Here is a 14,462-nt window from a genome sequence, read left to right as displayed (position 1 = left end):
GGCTCTAGATGTTTACATAAGACTATTCTAGGGGTTGATATTTTATTTGGGTAAAGCAAAGTTTTACAGCTAAGAAATGAAAATATGGTCAATGAGTGACCTACACATGTGAGAACTGGCGCTTCCAAAGTTTGAAATATTTTGCTGATGCCTGCCTCATCTTCAAACATGGCTGGAAGGGAAGAGTATTGTGCAATACAGACAAATCAATTGATTAATGAGTACTGTCCTTAAATGACTTATTGCTACACTGAGATAAATAGAGGAAGGGGAAGTGATTTGGAGCAAAAGATTAAGAATCAATGGCTAAAACCAGCCTCTGTTAAGGACACCATGTACATAAATAACGCCATCGTTAATGTTTAATCTCAGTCTACAGATTCCTACCTGGGATGAGGCTTCCCCTTCGCATCACAGTGGATTACTATGTTCTCCCGCGGGTCGATGATGTAATCCTTGGGGGATTGCTGAGTTATGGTCGGTGGCTGTGGCACTAAAGATGATCAGAAACAGGATGAGATATAATCACGACCTTCGCTGCATAACTAAGCCGCTCTGTGTGTTGCAGTATTGACCACACGAACAGTCCTTACCAATCACATGCAGAATCACCACAACGGCTAAAACCACACGGCTGTTTGCTGACACACACACTAAAAAATAAAAACCTCCCCTAACATGCAGAGCGGCAGAGAGGCATGCAGAACGCTCGGGTACATTTCACTTTATTGGAATGATCCTATGCTTAATGTGTTGCTGTCGGTGCTGGGGAGGTAACTAACGGACTATGAAGAAACAAATGATAAAAGAACTCATGCTGTTTGCAATATTGCTCTATGACAAATGCTGCACAGCTGCAGACACACACAGGCTCAAAGCAGCAAACAAAGAAACAAAAGGATCAATGCGTGCAAAACACTGAACCGCAAACCACACTCAGCATCGCATAATGTAAAACAGACTAACACAAAAATATAAAATCAAGATGATCCAATATAACTCATTGCACGGCAACACAAAACACTGCTTGCACATCCTCTGCAGTAACTTCACACCGGTGTGAGACTTACATTCTTCCAGAACTTTAGTGTTTTTCCCAAGAATCAGCAAACAAGAAAGAAAAGACACATGTGACAGTAAAGAGAACCAGACATTAGCGAAGGAAAAACATCTTCCGCTTCAGCTTCAGAACAAGGTTTGGACAAGACCTGTTTCCTGATGAGGAATAACCAGATGGTGAAGTGCTCCAAACAAACAATATGTAGAAGGTCTCCAGCAGCAGCAGCAGCACAGACACATGAGGCTGCAGGGCCAGATGTCGGCCGTGAGAAATAAGTGAGTGAGAAATAATGTGACTGTTTGCTGAATGGAACCATTGCAACAACATATAGTTTTATATAAAAAAAAAAGAACAGTTGAAAAAAGGAATGTGTGTATGCTAATAGGTAGAGTACATTTAAATTCAAATAAATGTGATGTTGAAATGTTGAAACAATAAGTTGATAAAATAGAAAATCGATAAAATTCATCTTTTCAGTCAATATCAAGTGAGTATATGAAACAGTCGGTAGTTCAAGCTTCTCTCATGTATTTATTTGTAATAACAATAATAATAATAATAAACTGACTATCTTCATATTAAAACAAAAATGTTTCACTATATTCTGAGATTGCAGCTTTAAATGTACAATAACCTTGGCCAATAGGGGTCTCTCAATCAAAACAAAAGCAAAAGACTTAGTTGATTATGATGTGGGGCAGCATGGGATCATGGGAGTTGTTGTCTTCACCAGCGTTGCCGATGAAAATCTACCTCACGTGAATCAAGCGCAGACTCATATTCACAGAGGTTATGTATACGTTTTATTCACGTGACGCAGAAAGCATTTTGCACACACATTCTGAGTGACTAATCCAAACAGTGGAAGGAAAAAAGAGCCAATAACCGTTTAACTGGCTTTCAGTGTGTTTCTCCTTCAGCGGTTAAAGCAGAGACGAGCAAAGCTACAGGTAAAGTGGATATAACGCAATTCAAAGGAGACCAAAATGAAACTCCCCATTACCTTGAATAAAACTGAGGACTTCTCTGGGACATTTTGGATGGTGTAAGAACACAAGTCAACAAAATATATAATACAATAAATATTTCTAGTTGTTTTTAGGCATTTTAATGAAGAATTGTTACATATTAAATTGTTAAATGCTATACTGTACAAATGAAGATTATTTTCTATAGCAACTCAAAGGGAAAACTGAATATTGTTTACTGAATAAGTTAAAGCCATCATTCTAAAACCAGGACTGCAGCCAACAATTATTATTATTATTATATAGTTTTTGGCAAAAATGGTCATTTGCTTTCTTGCCAAGAGTTGAAATGATCAACACTGCACACTGTAAACCACATGAACTTCTATATGTCCAACCACCTCTCTAAAACCAAACATAATGAGTTTGTCGTGAGGAAGAAAAACATGCAATCCTCACGTTTGAGCCTTTAATTTCCTGCTGAACAATCACTTAATTGCATGAAGACAGACCTACTGCTTCGACTGAATGTGTGTGTGTGTGTGTGTGTGTGTGTGTGTGTGTGTGTGTGTGTGTGTGTGTGTGTGTGTGTGTGTGTGTGTGTTTCCTTACGGTCGAGTGGGACCTCCAGCGCCGCAGCGAGGTGTCCCATTAACAGCACCAGCAGAGCTGTGTCCATCCTCCTCTCCATCATCGCTGTGTGACACAAAGTTCTGGCCCCCTGAGTACGACGATGCCCCGCCTCTTTGCTCGGTCACACCGTGTGAGGACGACTAGAGACACACACACACACTCACACACACACAAACACACGCCACACACAACTGTAGGGAGAGAAAGAGAGAAGGAGAGACAGAGCGTCAGAGATAAGAGGAGAGAAGCAGAAATTATGGGCTTGAATAGCAGATCCAGTTACTGAGGCGATCAATCATAACAACTCAGTTTGTTCTTCTCTGTGTTTATCAGCTGCTGAGAGGGAGAGCGAGGCAGACAGACACAGACAGCGGCTTCGTCCACAGATCGATGTTAGTTGCCATGCAGTGCTGTTTGCTGGAAGCTATCTTTTTGATCTAGTGCACTTCGATAGGGACCGACGTGGCCCACATGGGCTCACTTTGCTCAGCTAATCACTGCTGTGGCCATGATGCCATTAGGCCTCTCTGCCATATCGATCACGTCAGCCGGCAGATGACAAGCTGAGAGACAGGGCGAGGGGGGGGACACTCAGTTCACTTTCCATTTCGCTCTCAGCTTCATCTGTCTGATTGACCGACGGACTGAACGGCACTGAGGTCAGATTTCAGACACCGAACCATCATCTTTCAGTGAGATTGTTGTCGTGGGGAAACATCACGTGCATGTGACAGTGCAGATTTTCACAACTCTGACATCTGAGAGGACACAGCTCAGTGGGGACGGGAGCTGAAAGTTCAACAGGGTGTCAGGTTCAAGTGAGACGACTTGTTTGCCGGTTTTAACAAACCAGTGAAAGTCTAATTGGCCATTGATTAACTGTTAATTAAGTGGGGATTTTCTTTTGTTACACAATGTAAACTAATTACGCCTCCCTCTGAACAGTAACGGCGCTGCATGGATGCACTGTGAAGAAGCAGGAAACTAAAAACACACATGTGGTTTCAATGTTTTCTCTTGTTGCCTCACAAAATCATCTTTTTTGAACGATGCTGAAAAGGCAGAATAAGAAAGCACAAATATCAACAAGAAGGAAATACCTCCGCCAAGGCAAATCAGTCCCCTTATGACACTGCATTTAAATTCACATCAGGATTTTTATTTGGATCCGCACCAAATTGCACACACTCATGAATATCAGTCCCCTAAATATGCCTGTTTTGGTTCATCAACATCCTTGAATTACTCTCTGAGAAATCAATGAACATGAATCTCCTATTCGTTAAAGAGAGATTTTAAAGAGGATAAGGAGTTTGCCAAACGGATCTCCTCAGGGAGATTATTCCAAAGTGGGAGCCCTGACAGAAAAGGCTCAGTCACCTTTAGTCAATCAGATGTGGAACGGTGAGTAGGGCCTTCGCTGAGGACCTCTCTACACCTTTGCATGTCAGTCCATACAACATCCAAAAGGTCCAGACGTGGTTTAAGGGTCAGAAATATTGTCCAGACCAACCAAGGTCGAGGAAGGGCCAAAATGAAGCTCAAACTCCTGATGGTTCGAGGTGGGCACAATACAATTCGGCAAAAAGCAAAAAGCAGTTCAATACAGCGTCAGCAATACGTTTAGCTCCTGGACTGATTCCTCTCCCAGCAAATACGTTCAGTAGAAGGTCCCCAGATCTGAAGAAACTCAGGGTATATCAATAATTTCAAGATATAAACAAGAAACAATGTTATTAAGCCATTGTTTTTGAAGCAACAAGGGGGAACACATTCACTCTCTCAGAATAACCCTTTAAGCTATATGATCAAACCAAACATGAGAGTGTGTTGTATTGCTGGAGGAAGAGTCAGAGTGATAGAAGCCACCCAAAATCAATCCGCACCAAAATTCAAAGGATTCTTTCTTGGGTCACGTCCCATCCTCCCACCAAGTTTCATTGAAAAGCTGTTATTGTTTTGGTGTAAGCTTGAATACAAACAAACAATCAAATAAACAAGTGGACAGGGTGGAAACATAATGTCCTTGGCGAAGATAAAATAATCACTTTGAGCTTCATCAAGCGAGCCTCTGATTCAAGCTTCAGAGAATAATAATAATATAAGAACTAATTTAAAATGACTCAGCTCAATTTAATTTATATTCATCTGCATAATTCAGCACTGTCACAGTGAAACGATCGGTATAATTCATTATTTTTAATAACTGTGAGCGCAGCTTGCTAATAAAATGGATACAAAGACTGAGGAAAACAGAACCCAGGAGGCGTCTTTTCTGTCTTTTAACAGCCTGACCTGTTCTTTTTTATCTCGCTCTCCTGCCTGTCTTTACCCAGGGCATCCTGTGCCACGTACTGTGCCAGCCACAGTATTAAAATGTCACCGCTTAATTTAGAGCTCAGCCGGACTCATTTGCTCCGTTACTGCAAAACCGCGCTATCAAATTTTGGGGATATTAATGTCAGTTAGTGTATGAGAGAAAGGAATCGAGCCCATTAAAAAGGTGGGGGCAGCGTGCTCTGCTCTGCTGCCTTCCGGCTTGGGGCGGGTCAGAACTGCAAGATGAGGCTGTGGTGGGAGCTTGTGTCTGGGGCCACAGGCGAGATAGCAAGGCAGTCGAGACCCCCAGAGTGGTCCTCCTTTGGGAGCTGATGCATTTGTCAGTGCTGCCCCCCCCTACCTACCCCCAAGTCATGATTCAGAACTGGCCCCCCGAGCAGGCGTCTGGTAGCGAGGGAAGAGACCAAGGCTAATGTCTGCTGCCCCCAGCTTCAACTGCACCTCTCAGGGGAAGGGCCTGTATTATCGGCCCAGGGCACCCAATCACGCTGCTGTGTACGCCATCCGGCAGCTCCTTCCTGGGATCTGACATAAAATCATCTGGTGAGCGGAGAGGCGGGGGGGGGTCAATTTCATCAACTCATTTGCAGGCTGCAGGCGGGGGTGCTGAACTCAGTCTGACAAGAAAACCTGCATCAGAGACTGACCTTCGATATATATTTTGATCTTGTTACGTTAGAAATCAATGATTATATGTCAGTCATGCAGGATACCTGATAATGAGTTGTGTATTTTAATAATTTCTCATCTCCAATCCAATTGTATGAATGCAAAAAGTTATTCAAGTGAACAGAATCTATGGAGTGCATGTTATGCATGTTCAAGCAAACAACCCATTCCAAAGGGGAATGGGTTGTTTGCTTGACATAAATAAGGAGTTTATAATCAATGTTTTTCATATAATGAAACTGAATTTGTTTTATTATTGTTCACTAGTGTGGCTTTCATATATAATTTGAATGATGTACTGAGCTGTTATTGTTTTAAACAATGCATGTCGACTATGTCAGGTCCGTTACGCACTCTTAACACAATCTTCAGACCCGAGACGACAACTTTTCAAGATAAAAGCTCCGAAATTCAGCTTGATTCCGTAAATGTTGTTGCCATGACAGAGATCAACGTCTTTATTGTTTGTTTGTGTCTGTCTCAGTCTGATTTGGTGAAATCTGCTGGCAATTTTGACTTTGAAATACAAATAAATAGAGATGATAATAAGTATAAATATGTAAGAATGCAGTAGAGGCATGCAGAGCTTAGCGATGCACAGTCTCAGGTGAAGTGAGCAGAGCAGGCAGCCGGTGACAGCCAGAGAATAAATGTGTTAATCATAGATTTTATGGTGAATCCCTGAAAGCCTGGTGATTGTTATCTGGAAAGGAGCCAGGGCTTCATTCAGGATTCATTTCCCAATTTAATGAGGTGTTGCAGCTTAGCTCCAGCCGGTCAGCATGTGTGTGTCTTTGTGTGTGCGCGCTGTGTATATGTGCGCCTGTATTCATTTGTTTGTGTGTGCCATAATTATCCCCTGTGAGCTGCAGTGATACGGGGCCGGCCCCTCACATCCCTCTCACAGGGGGATGACACTGGAAACTCAAGGGGGATTCTAATGACAATGAACCAACCAACAGAGTCTCAATCTATATCCTGACTGAGTATAGTGAGGATAAGAATTTTACCCTTTTCATTTTCATTTTCATTCTAAAACCCTCACTTTACCTATGTAATATGAGGCAGAGACCAACTAACGCCATCAACATCTGACATTTTGTCTGCAATGGGAAGGGATACAATCAGCATTCACTCCCGCGTCCGATGACTCTGCAGTAAACACAGGTTGTTATCGGCAGTGAGAGAAACATGACACTCGGGTGAACGCCCGAACTTCTTCCTCTTTATTTTGGCAGTCTAGATCGTGACACTGCACCTTTCCAGCAAAACCTTATGACGTGCATTAAACCTCTGGGCGTTGGCGCATAAATAGTGTCAAACGTTTGTGTACTTATTGGTTAAGTTTAATTTGTTTTATCTCGATAAAATGTGCAAAAAGCTTTATTTGTCGTATTGTCCAAGGTGGTAAGACAGTGATGTGTGAAAGCTTCTCAGTTTCCGGTGCATTCAAACATGACTCACGCAGAAAAACAAACCTCCACTGGCAAAGGTAAAGCTCTTTTTTAAGCAGGTATAACAATGTTTGAAATAACCTGCGTATACCTGCTAATTTGGTGTAAAATTAGTCCTGCATCCGAAAGAAGAAACTACAGTTCAAAGCTCATTTTATTAAAAAAAAATTGAAAATGGAATTATTGGAGGGGAGACATAATGAGAAAATATCAAATCACTATTGTTGAACCTTGCCATCCATCATGTGCTAACACAACAGGAAACTCAGGCCAATCTCACAGCTCATTTCAGCGCAGAGTGTTTGAAGTGCTGTTTCCAAAAGCTGTCAGACAGCAGATGAAATCGAACAGTAAATGGCCTCTCACCAACAAACATCAGAAGCTGGTGGGGGGCACTTCAAGTGAGGATAATAAGCTATTATTCAAAACAGACGAGGGCAAGAAGATAAACTAAGACGCTGTCTCAATGAGGGCGTTTTTTAAACCTACTATCTTTTAAATCAAACTCAAGAGATTTGTTAGCTGTAGTGTGTTGAGGGGGAAAGCAGCCACACCATGAGCCTGTATAGAGTTGGTCTCAGTCTGGTCCTGAATGAAGTCTGGGACAGTTTGTTTGAGGTGGGAACGTGATCCAACTTCGATCTGACCCAACCACCAGTCAAACTGCCCCTGTAGCCAGGTGTGCTTTACATTGAACAATGAACCAAGGTCTCACTTGAAGTAGCAAATAAGAACAAGGTACTTCTTTCCTGTATTTACTTTCTTGCTCCTGTCCCAGTGTGACAGGAGAAACAGAAACTACGGGCAGTAGCTCATAATATCACCCTTCAGTGTACTTATAGGACTATACCAGTGATTTGACAGGTTTTAGCTCCATAAACCAAAATTAACTGTTTCATTTTGTCCTGTAAAATGTAAATTATCATCACCTTTTAAGTTCATATGTTAAACATGTTAGTAGAGACTTCCATAATTACACATCTAATGGATCAGCATCATTAATTTTGGTTTGTTCCATATTCACTCACCTTTTAGCTCTGTTTTTGGTCTCTACCAGCTCCTGTGGCAAACATCTGGCTCTACAGCTGCTAAATACTGTGTTCAGCAGCTAGTTTCTAACTGTGCTTGTCTGCAGTTTCATGCTGAGTAAGTAATCTATCTATCTATCTATCTATCTATCTATCTATCTATCTATCTATCTATCTATCTATCTATCCATCTATCCATCTATCTATCTATCTATCTATCTATCTATCTATCTATCTATCTATCTATCTATCCATCTATCCATCTATCTATCTATATATCTAAAGCTGCAGGTTGTAAAACCAAAACAATGAGCTGAAAGATGCCAAAATGCTCCTGCAGAGAAGAGTCAGGTGAGAATTCTTTGTGGAATTAGTCCCTTGCAGGGGCAAGAAGGTGCACTCTGAAGGTTTCAAGTAACCGTTACTTTTCATTTATTTCCTTTAGATGTGAAAGACTCTTAGGAACTTGCTTGACACGATGTAATCCATCACAGTAAACATCAAATCTTCATTGATGTTTTCTTAGTCACATGGAATCAATCTGTTATCATAAACCACGTTAACATGAAACAATAATGTGACTGAGACAAAAACTATTGCAGACTTGAGGTTCATGGTGATGGATGAATCCAGGTTACAACTGACTTTCATTCATTCAAAGGTCACTTGGAAAAACACTAACCTGAAACCTAACAGTGTGGCGAGCTATGATGTAAAGCATGTATGAAATTAATGAGCTGACATGAGCAAAATCACTGTTAAAGACCAATAAACGCCAACACATAACCTTAGTAGTTGTGTTTCTAGAGAAAATGCCATCAAAGTAAAACGCTGTAATGTTAATTACTGTCTACAGCACAAGAGCGCCTTCACTCAGGACTCTGGTTCTCCCTCTGTTCATTTCACCCGTGGAGAAAACACTCAGCACTTGTGTCGAAGCCACATTGAGCTGTCTGGCCTCTCATTCAGCCAGCCTCTTCAATTACTCCATTGTCATTTTCCCATGGCCGGCTACTTCGCCATCCCAAAACTAATTGGTTTTGTGCACATGTCAGAGATGTAGCACATACCGCAATGCACACACACTACACACACCCACACACAGGCAGGGATACATTCATGCACACTAGCCACAGAACGAGAGGGTCAGGACATGTCTGAGCACAGATGGAGCTGACAGGGGCACGAGCACTGGGACTTGAAACACACCACAGTGTAAATGAATAGCAGTCACCGGGGGGGCGGGGGGGGGGGGTGCATTGGACCTCCCTTACAGCAACAGATAATACACCATATGCTTTATGCTAACCACTAGAAAAAGATATAGCCATTGTCCGTGCAAAACAATAGTGATGCAATACTGCAAAACCAACAGAATCATTGGCACCGTTGCATCACTGGCGTACAGTTGTGATGAAAGACAAACCTTCCTCTCACCCTTATTAACTCTCCTAATCGCTGCTATTGATGGCTCATGCAATCAGGGGGTTGTGAGCCTCGGTGTACGGCCTTAATGGAGCAGTGGGGATCCTCTGCAGACGGCTGGATGTGGGGTGTAATGACGAGCACGGCTCCACACTCAGGAAGGTGGTGATGAGAAAAACGGATACGGTCGGAAGGGTTGATTTTTTTTCCGAGGCTGCCTGCGCCGCATGCCATCCACGCCCGGGGCTGCGTGCCCATTCCTCGGTGCCATTAAACATTCACTTGAAAGCCCCCCGCTGTAGAAGACAGCGAGACAGTCCTTCAACCGATGCTAATTAAGCCACATTCATAAAGAAAATGAATGCAAAATAAATGCTGTCATTTTATATAAAAGCTGAGAGAAAGATTGAACGTGTCACATTTAGCAGCCATCTTTGATCGTTTAATGGATTCACAGCTAATGTAGTGGATGGGCATTAGCAGTGAACTATATCTGTGCTATATGAGGTTGAATGTTCAAAGGCTTTGAATACTACGGCTCAAAGGGCTTTTATCTGCAACAAGGAACAATGGAAATTAAATGGGCCGGCATCAACGTGTGTCTCCCATAATCTCCTCATTAGCTTTTATAATTGGGGGATCGTATGCGAATAATTAGTGTGGTTAACGTATGAACTGGGGGTCGTGTTGATGGGGGAGACCCTGAAGCTAAAAAACATTCATCCCCTTTCATCTGTACTATACAACACAAGGCAATGAGGAGAAGATCTATATTTCATCTTCTCCACTCTAGTTAGTTGTTTATATCTTCCTCTTTTCTCTTTTGTTGGATGAATACTGAAAGCTAAAATTAAGGTGGTTTTGATATTATGTTTATTTTGCTATATCCTCATAATAGAGCTCAACAGCGTGGTTCGGGAAGTAAAATTCCATTCATTTTCTGACTAGACATTTTAACATTCAGCCATAATACTGAAACCATCCAAAGTCGACTCACAAAAAGCTACGATGTCTAATGTTCCTCTAGAAGCCACAAGTCTGTATGATATCAACTTCGTAAAAAAAAAAAAAAAGAAGCACTGCACTTCCCACAATCCTCAGGTGTAAGAGCAACATCTGTGATTTGTGGAGTTCGCCGTTACCATGGAAATGTGTAACACAGTTCCAAAAATGAAGTCAGCTTCGACTGGATGGTTTAGCGTAACATTACGTTTCCCGTAGAGCAGCCTCTCTTTCTAACATTTTCCTTTTTTAAGAGATGACGAAGAATCCAATGGGATGAAAATCTTTTGTTTTTCTTTCATCCCGTAGCTGGTCCATCTGGTTTCAGACTTAAAACTCTTTGTATAAAGATTTTCTGAAACGTCAATAGAGAAAATGAAGCAGCTTCCATCAGTTTGGTACCAGAATTCATGAAGCTTCTATACCAAATCTCTGCAGATTTCTTTCAAGATTTGTGGCTCTTGTTTCCACTACTTCCTCCCCAGCTATCATTCTACCACAACTCTTAATGCAAATAGGCAACTGCTACTAATGCAACGTGTCTGGCAATTTGTTTAGTCCTCCTCCTTTCACAGAGCAGCATTCAGCTTCCTCCCTTGTACACGCCATAAAACACTCCGGGACTCGCTTTCTGTCCCCTCTACCTAAAATGCTAATCACTGCCGGCGCCAGCACTTCTGAGAGGGGGGCTCCTCTTTAGCATGCAGATGGAAGCGGCACCCCTAGATGGGACGGTGGCATTGGGGAGGAAATCCCTGCCTGTTCAACCTGAATGGAACCAAAAGGCGCTTTTGCTTTCATCTTATCATCGCAGGCCAGCTAAATATAAAAACTGTCAGTGAGTCACATCCTCACATTATGCCAGGGCTCTCTCTGAGAGGCTTCTCATGATTGGGATGGGCGTATGAAGCTCCTTTTTACCTCCTTGTGATAATTGCTGGTGGCAAAGTGTAGATCTTTCCATCTTTTCACTCCCTCGAAATGCAGCAAAAGCTTTAAATAATTTGTTAGCAAAGAGCGATGTCAGCAAGGTTGCAAAAAGTTAAGTCCCAATAGTGCATTTGTACACTTGTCTGACACCTGACTTGCACAGTAGCTCATTACTGGAGAATTACGGGAGCAGCGAGGGGCAAATTTAAAAAACAATCATTAAAACGAGATCTGGAGGGGGAAGCACGGGGCTCAATGAGCAACTGTAGATCTGAACTTGACCTTTTACTTGATAGCTGCTCCCCACACTGTAATCACTGCTTAAGAGAGGATGTGTTAGTATCCCTCAGCAGTCCTGCTTATGCATGTGTATGTGTGAGCATGTGAATTCATACTCGATTACATTCATTTCTATATGCATCCTCCCTGTTTATGTGTGCTCAAAGCGTGCGGGTCAGTGCAGGATGTCGGACGTTGAGGATGGAGCTCGAGTGCGTTCGCCCTGCCACATGAGAGTGTTATGGGTGAGGCCATTCATATGCTGAGCAGAGGTTCATTATCATGAGCAAATTCAGGAGAGTGGGAGGAAAGCATGCCCACCAGCATTCTGAACAGCCAAAAGGACCCTCAAAATCCTCGGCACACAACACCACAAGACGCACTTTAGTTACAGAAACATAACAGCTTCGAGAAAGTAATCAACATAAAACCAATCTGCAGTGGGAGGACAAGCAAATCCTTTGAGACAGCGGGCGGGAACACCCATGCATACGTGGAATCAGAAACAAATACTGTTATAATATAATCCATAAGCCTCAGAGTTCAGCAAATGTGGTAAAATGTTTTACTGATAAATATAGGAACTCTCCAAACAGTTTGGAGCGGAGGAGAGCAGCTCAAAATTGCACTCCAAAAGGGCACTCTGTATCCATGGCAATCCCCCACTGCTCTCACATCTCCATGCCGACAAAAAGATGTCAACCCTCTCATCAAACACAGACACATGAAAAAAAAAAAAAGAGGGCAAAGAGGCCTAGACCTATTTGTCATCTCATAAGTAACCTTGGAGAGAAACTGTACGCTTGACATCTGCTCAGCCCCCCAAAAAACGTCTGAACCTCCTCCGAGCGCAACAAAGGAGGTATGATTAGAATGTCAGTGTGCCACCATGTTCACACCGGATGGCTTACCGCACATGTGAGGGGTCTCTCAAGATGGGGCCAATATGTGGAGTTTACTTTCAGCTTACGCGTGCAACAAAGAGAGTCTGGGTGAGACAGGCGTTGCCGGGAAATGTTCACCTCAAACGCACAAAAACCGGCAGCTGTGATGTTTGTAGCAAGTGTAATTCCTGTGGGCCCTGTCAGGCGGTGTAACACAGAGACACAGTGTTTATGTGATTGCTCCCAGTCAACAGTTAATCCAACCACGCCTTTCTAGAAAAGCACTAGTATATAATAAACATTCTACTGGTGGAATTTGAATTGTGCTGATACAGTAGAGGCAGGCAGGCAGGGAGCGACAAGTTATTTAGAGCTTTGTATGGAACCATTCAGTCTCGCAAAATCCACCGACAACATCAGACAACAAAGCGCGAGCGCTAACTGTGCAGTTACCACTGCGTGTTACCAGAACATGTCATTTGCCAGTGAGAATGAAGCAGGTGGACAGAGGCGCTGAGGACCACCTCTGTCCTGAGGCCGTGTCCATAGGCAACTGCTCATCATGGAAAATTATTCACAGAGTGAGACAGGATTCAGAGGCAACAAGTAAAAGAGATTCAACAAAATGAATCATCACGCAGCATCTTAGATGTAGCAGATGTAGATGTAAGTAGATGTAACAACTAAGGGCGCTTTATTATACCTTATTTGTTTGGTTTGAACCGTCTGACTTTTCAATTTAGTCAGAACCAATATATGTTTCAGACCAGATGGTCTAGGTCCAGATCAAACTGAACCGTGGTTCATAACATAATTGTAAGTATCTGCTCAAGTTAGTGGCAATCCATCTGATTGTTCCTGAGATATTTGATGGACCAAAGTGGTGGACTAAGTTACCGATCAATGTTTCTGTCCCTAGAGCAAAGCCACAAGCATGGCTAAAAAAGAGCAACCTCTGATAAGAAGACTTGAACACTGACTGTGCACTGTCACCACAGTGTGTTACCACAACTTGTAATTTACCAGTGAGAAAGTAGTGGTGAGAAAATCCCCAGCCGGTGGACAGAGGCCGCGAGCTCTAGTGTTATTGAGTGCCACCTTCACAGAGCTCCACAATGAGCCTCTGCTGCCACTCCCCTCCTCCACCTCCACCAGGCCCTTCCACTCCACCCCACCTGTGTCTGTGAAAGGTCGGCGCAGAGGAGGGTCCTCACCCCCTCCACGAACCCGCAGCTCCCACTCCACAATCCGCCCCAGCACTGGAGCGCAGTGCCAGGAAGCTCAATCAAAGACGGGCTTTAGAGGGATCCAGACCTCTCAAAACCCTCCATTGTCTCCCGAAGGCTTCCCCACACCGCGGCCGCTCTATATGTAACACTGTAAGAGGAGCTGCTCATTACTGCCCGTCCCCGGGTCCACTTTGTCTCTTTTGTGCAGCTGACAGAGGAATCCAGTTGCTTAGCCGCGCCAATAAAAGAGAGTGCAGTTACGTAAAAAAAGAAAGAAAGAAAGAAAAGGAGAACAGAGAAATTAATTTGCAGTGGAGGATGTGAAGACACATATGTTACATGTGTCGGTTCTGTCGCTGGTTGGGCATCAAAGAGACATTATACAGAGCTGTGTTACCTGTTGTGTCACTGCCCCTCTTTAATGGCGTCTGACAAAAATTTGCCATTCATCCCACGGGTTGGTGAGTATTGACTGATAGACACACCACACCACAATGTGTGTGAATGTCAGAGCAATCCATTATCACATAAAGGAAGCACTATGTAGTTGCCCTCGCTCCC

The 14,462-nt window shown here is 43.0% G+C and overlaps 1 protein-coding gene across 18 annotated transcripts in view; it reads right to left on the bottom strand.

Moving 5' to 3' along the window:
* The window catches only part of LOC117763604 (neuronal cell adhesion molecule-like), an 82,007-nt gene that overhangs the window by 26,437 nt on the left and 41,108 nt on the right, over positions 1-14,462 (bottom strand). For 11 of the 18 annotated variants that reach the window (XM_034588844.1, XM_034588851.1, XM_034588848.1 and 8 more), the window contains exons 3-5: positions 2,641-2,852; positions 1,071-1,082; positions 388-493 (exon numbers count right to left, since the gene is read on the bottom strand). In XM_034588844.1, the coding sequence (XP_034444735.1) occupies positions 388-493; positions 1,071-1,082; positions 2,641-2,722 (200 nt within the window). In that variant the 5' untranslated portion in view covers positions 2,723-2,852. The remainder of the gene's footprint in view (positions 1-387; positions 494-1,070; positions 1,083-2,640; positions 2,853-14,462) is intronic. The other 7 variants (XM_034588846.1, XM_034588860.1, XM_034588849.1 and 4 more) reach the window with 1 other exon arrangement.

Source organism: Hippoglossus hippoglossus, chromosome 6, assembly GCF_009819705.1.
Source record: "Hippoglossus hippoglossus isolate fHipHip1 chromosome 6, fHipHip1.pri, whole genome shotgun sequence".
Taxonomy (NCBI): domain Eukaryota; kingdom Metazoa; phylum Chordata; class Actinopteri; order Pleuronectiformes; family Pleuronectidae; genus Hippoglossus; species Hippoglossus hippoglossus.
This window is presented reverse-complemented; position numbering and strand designations above follow the sequence as displayed.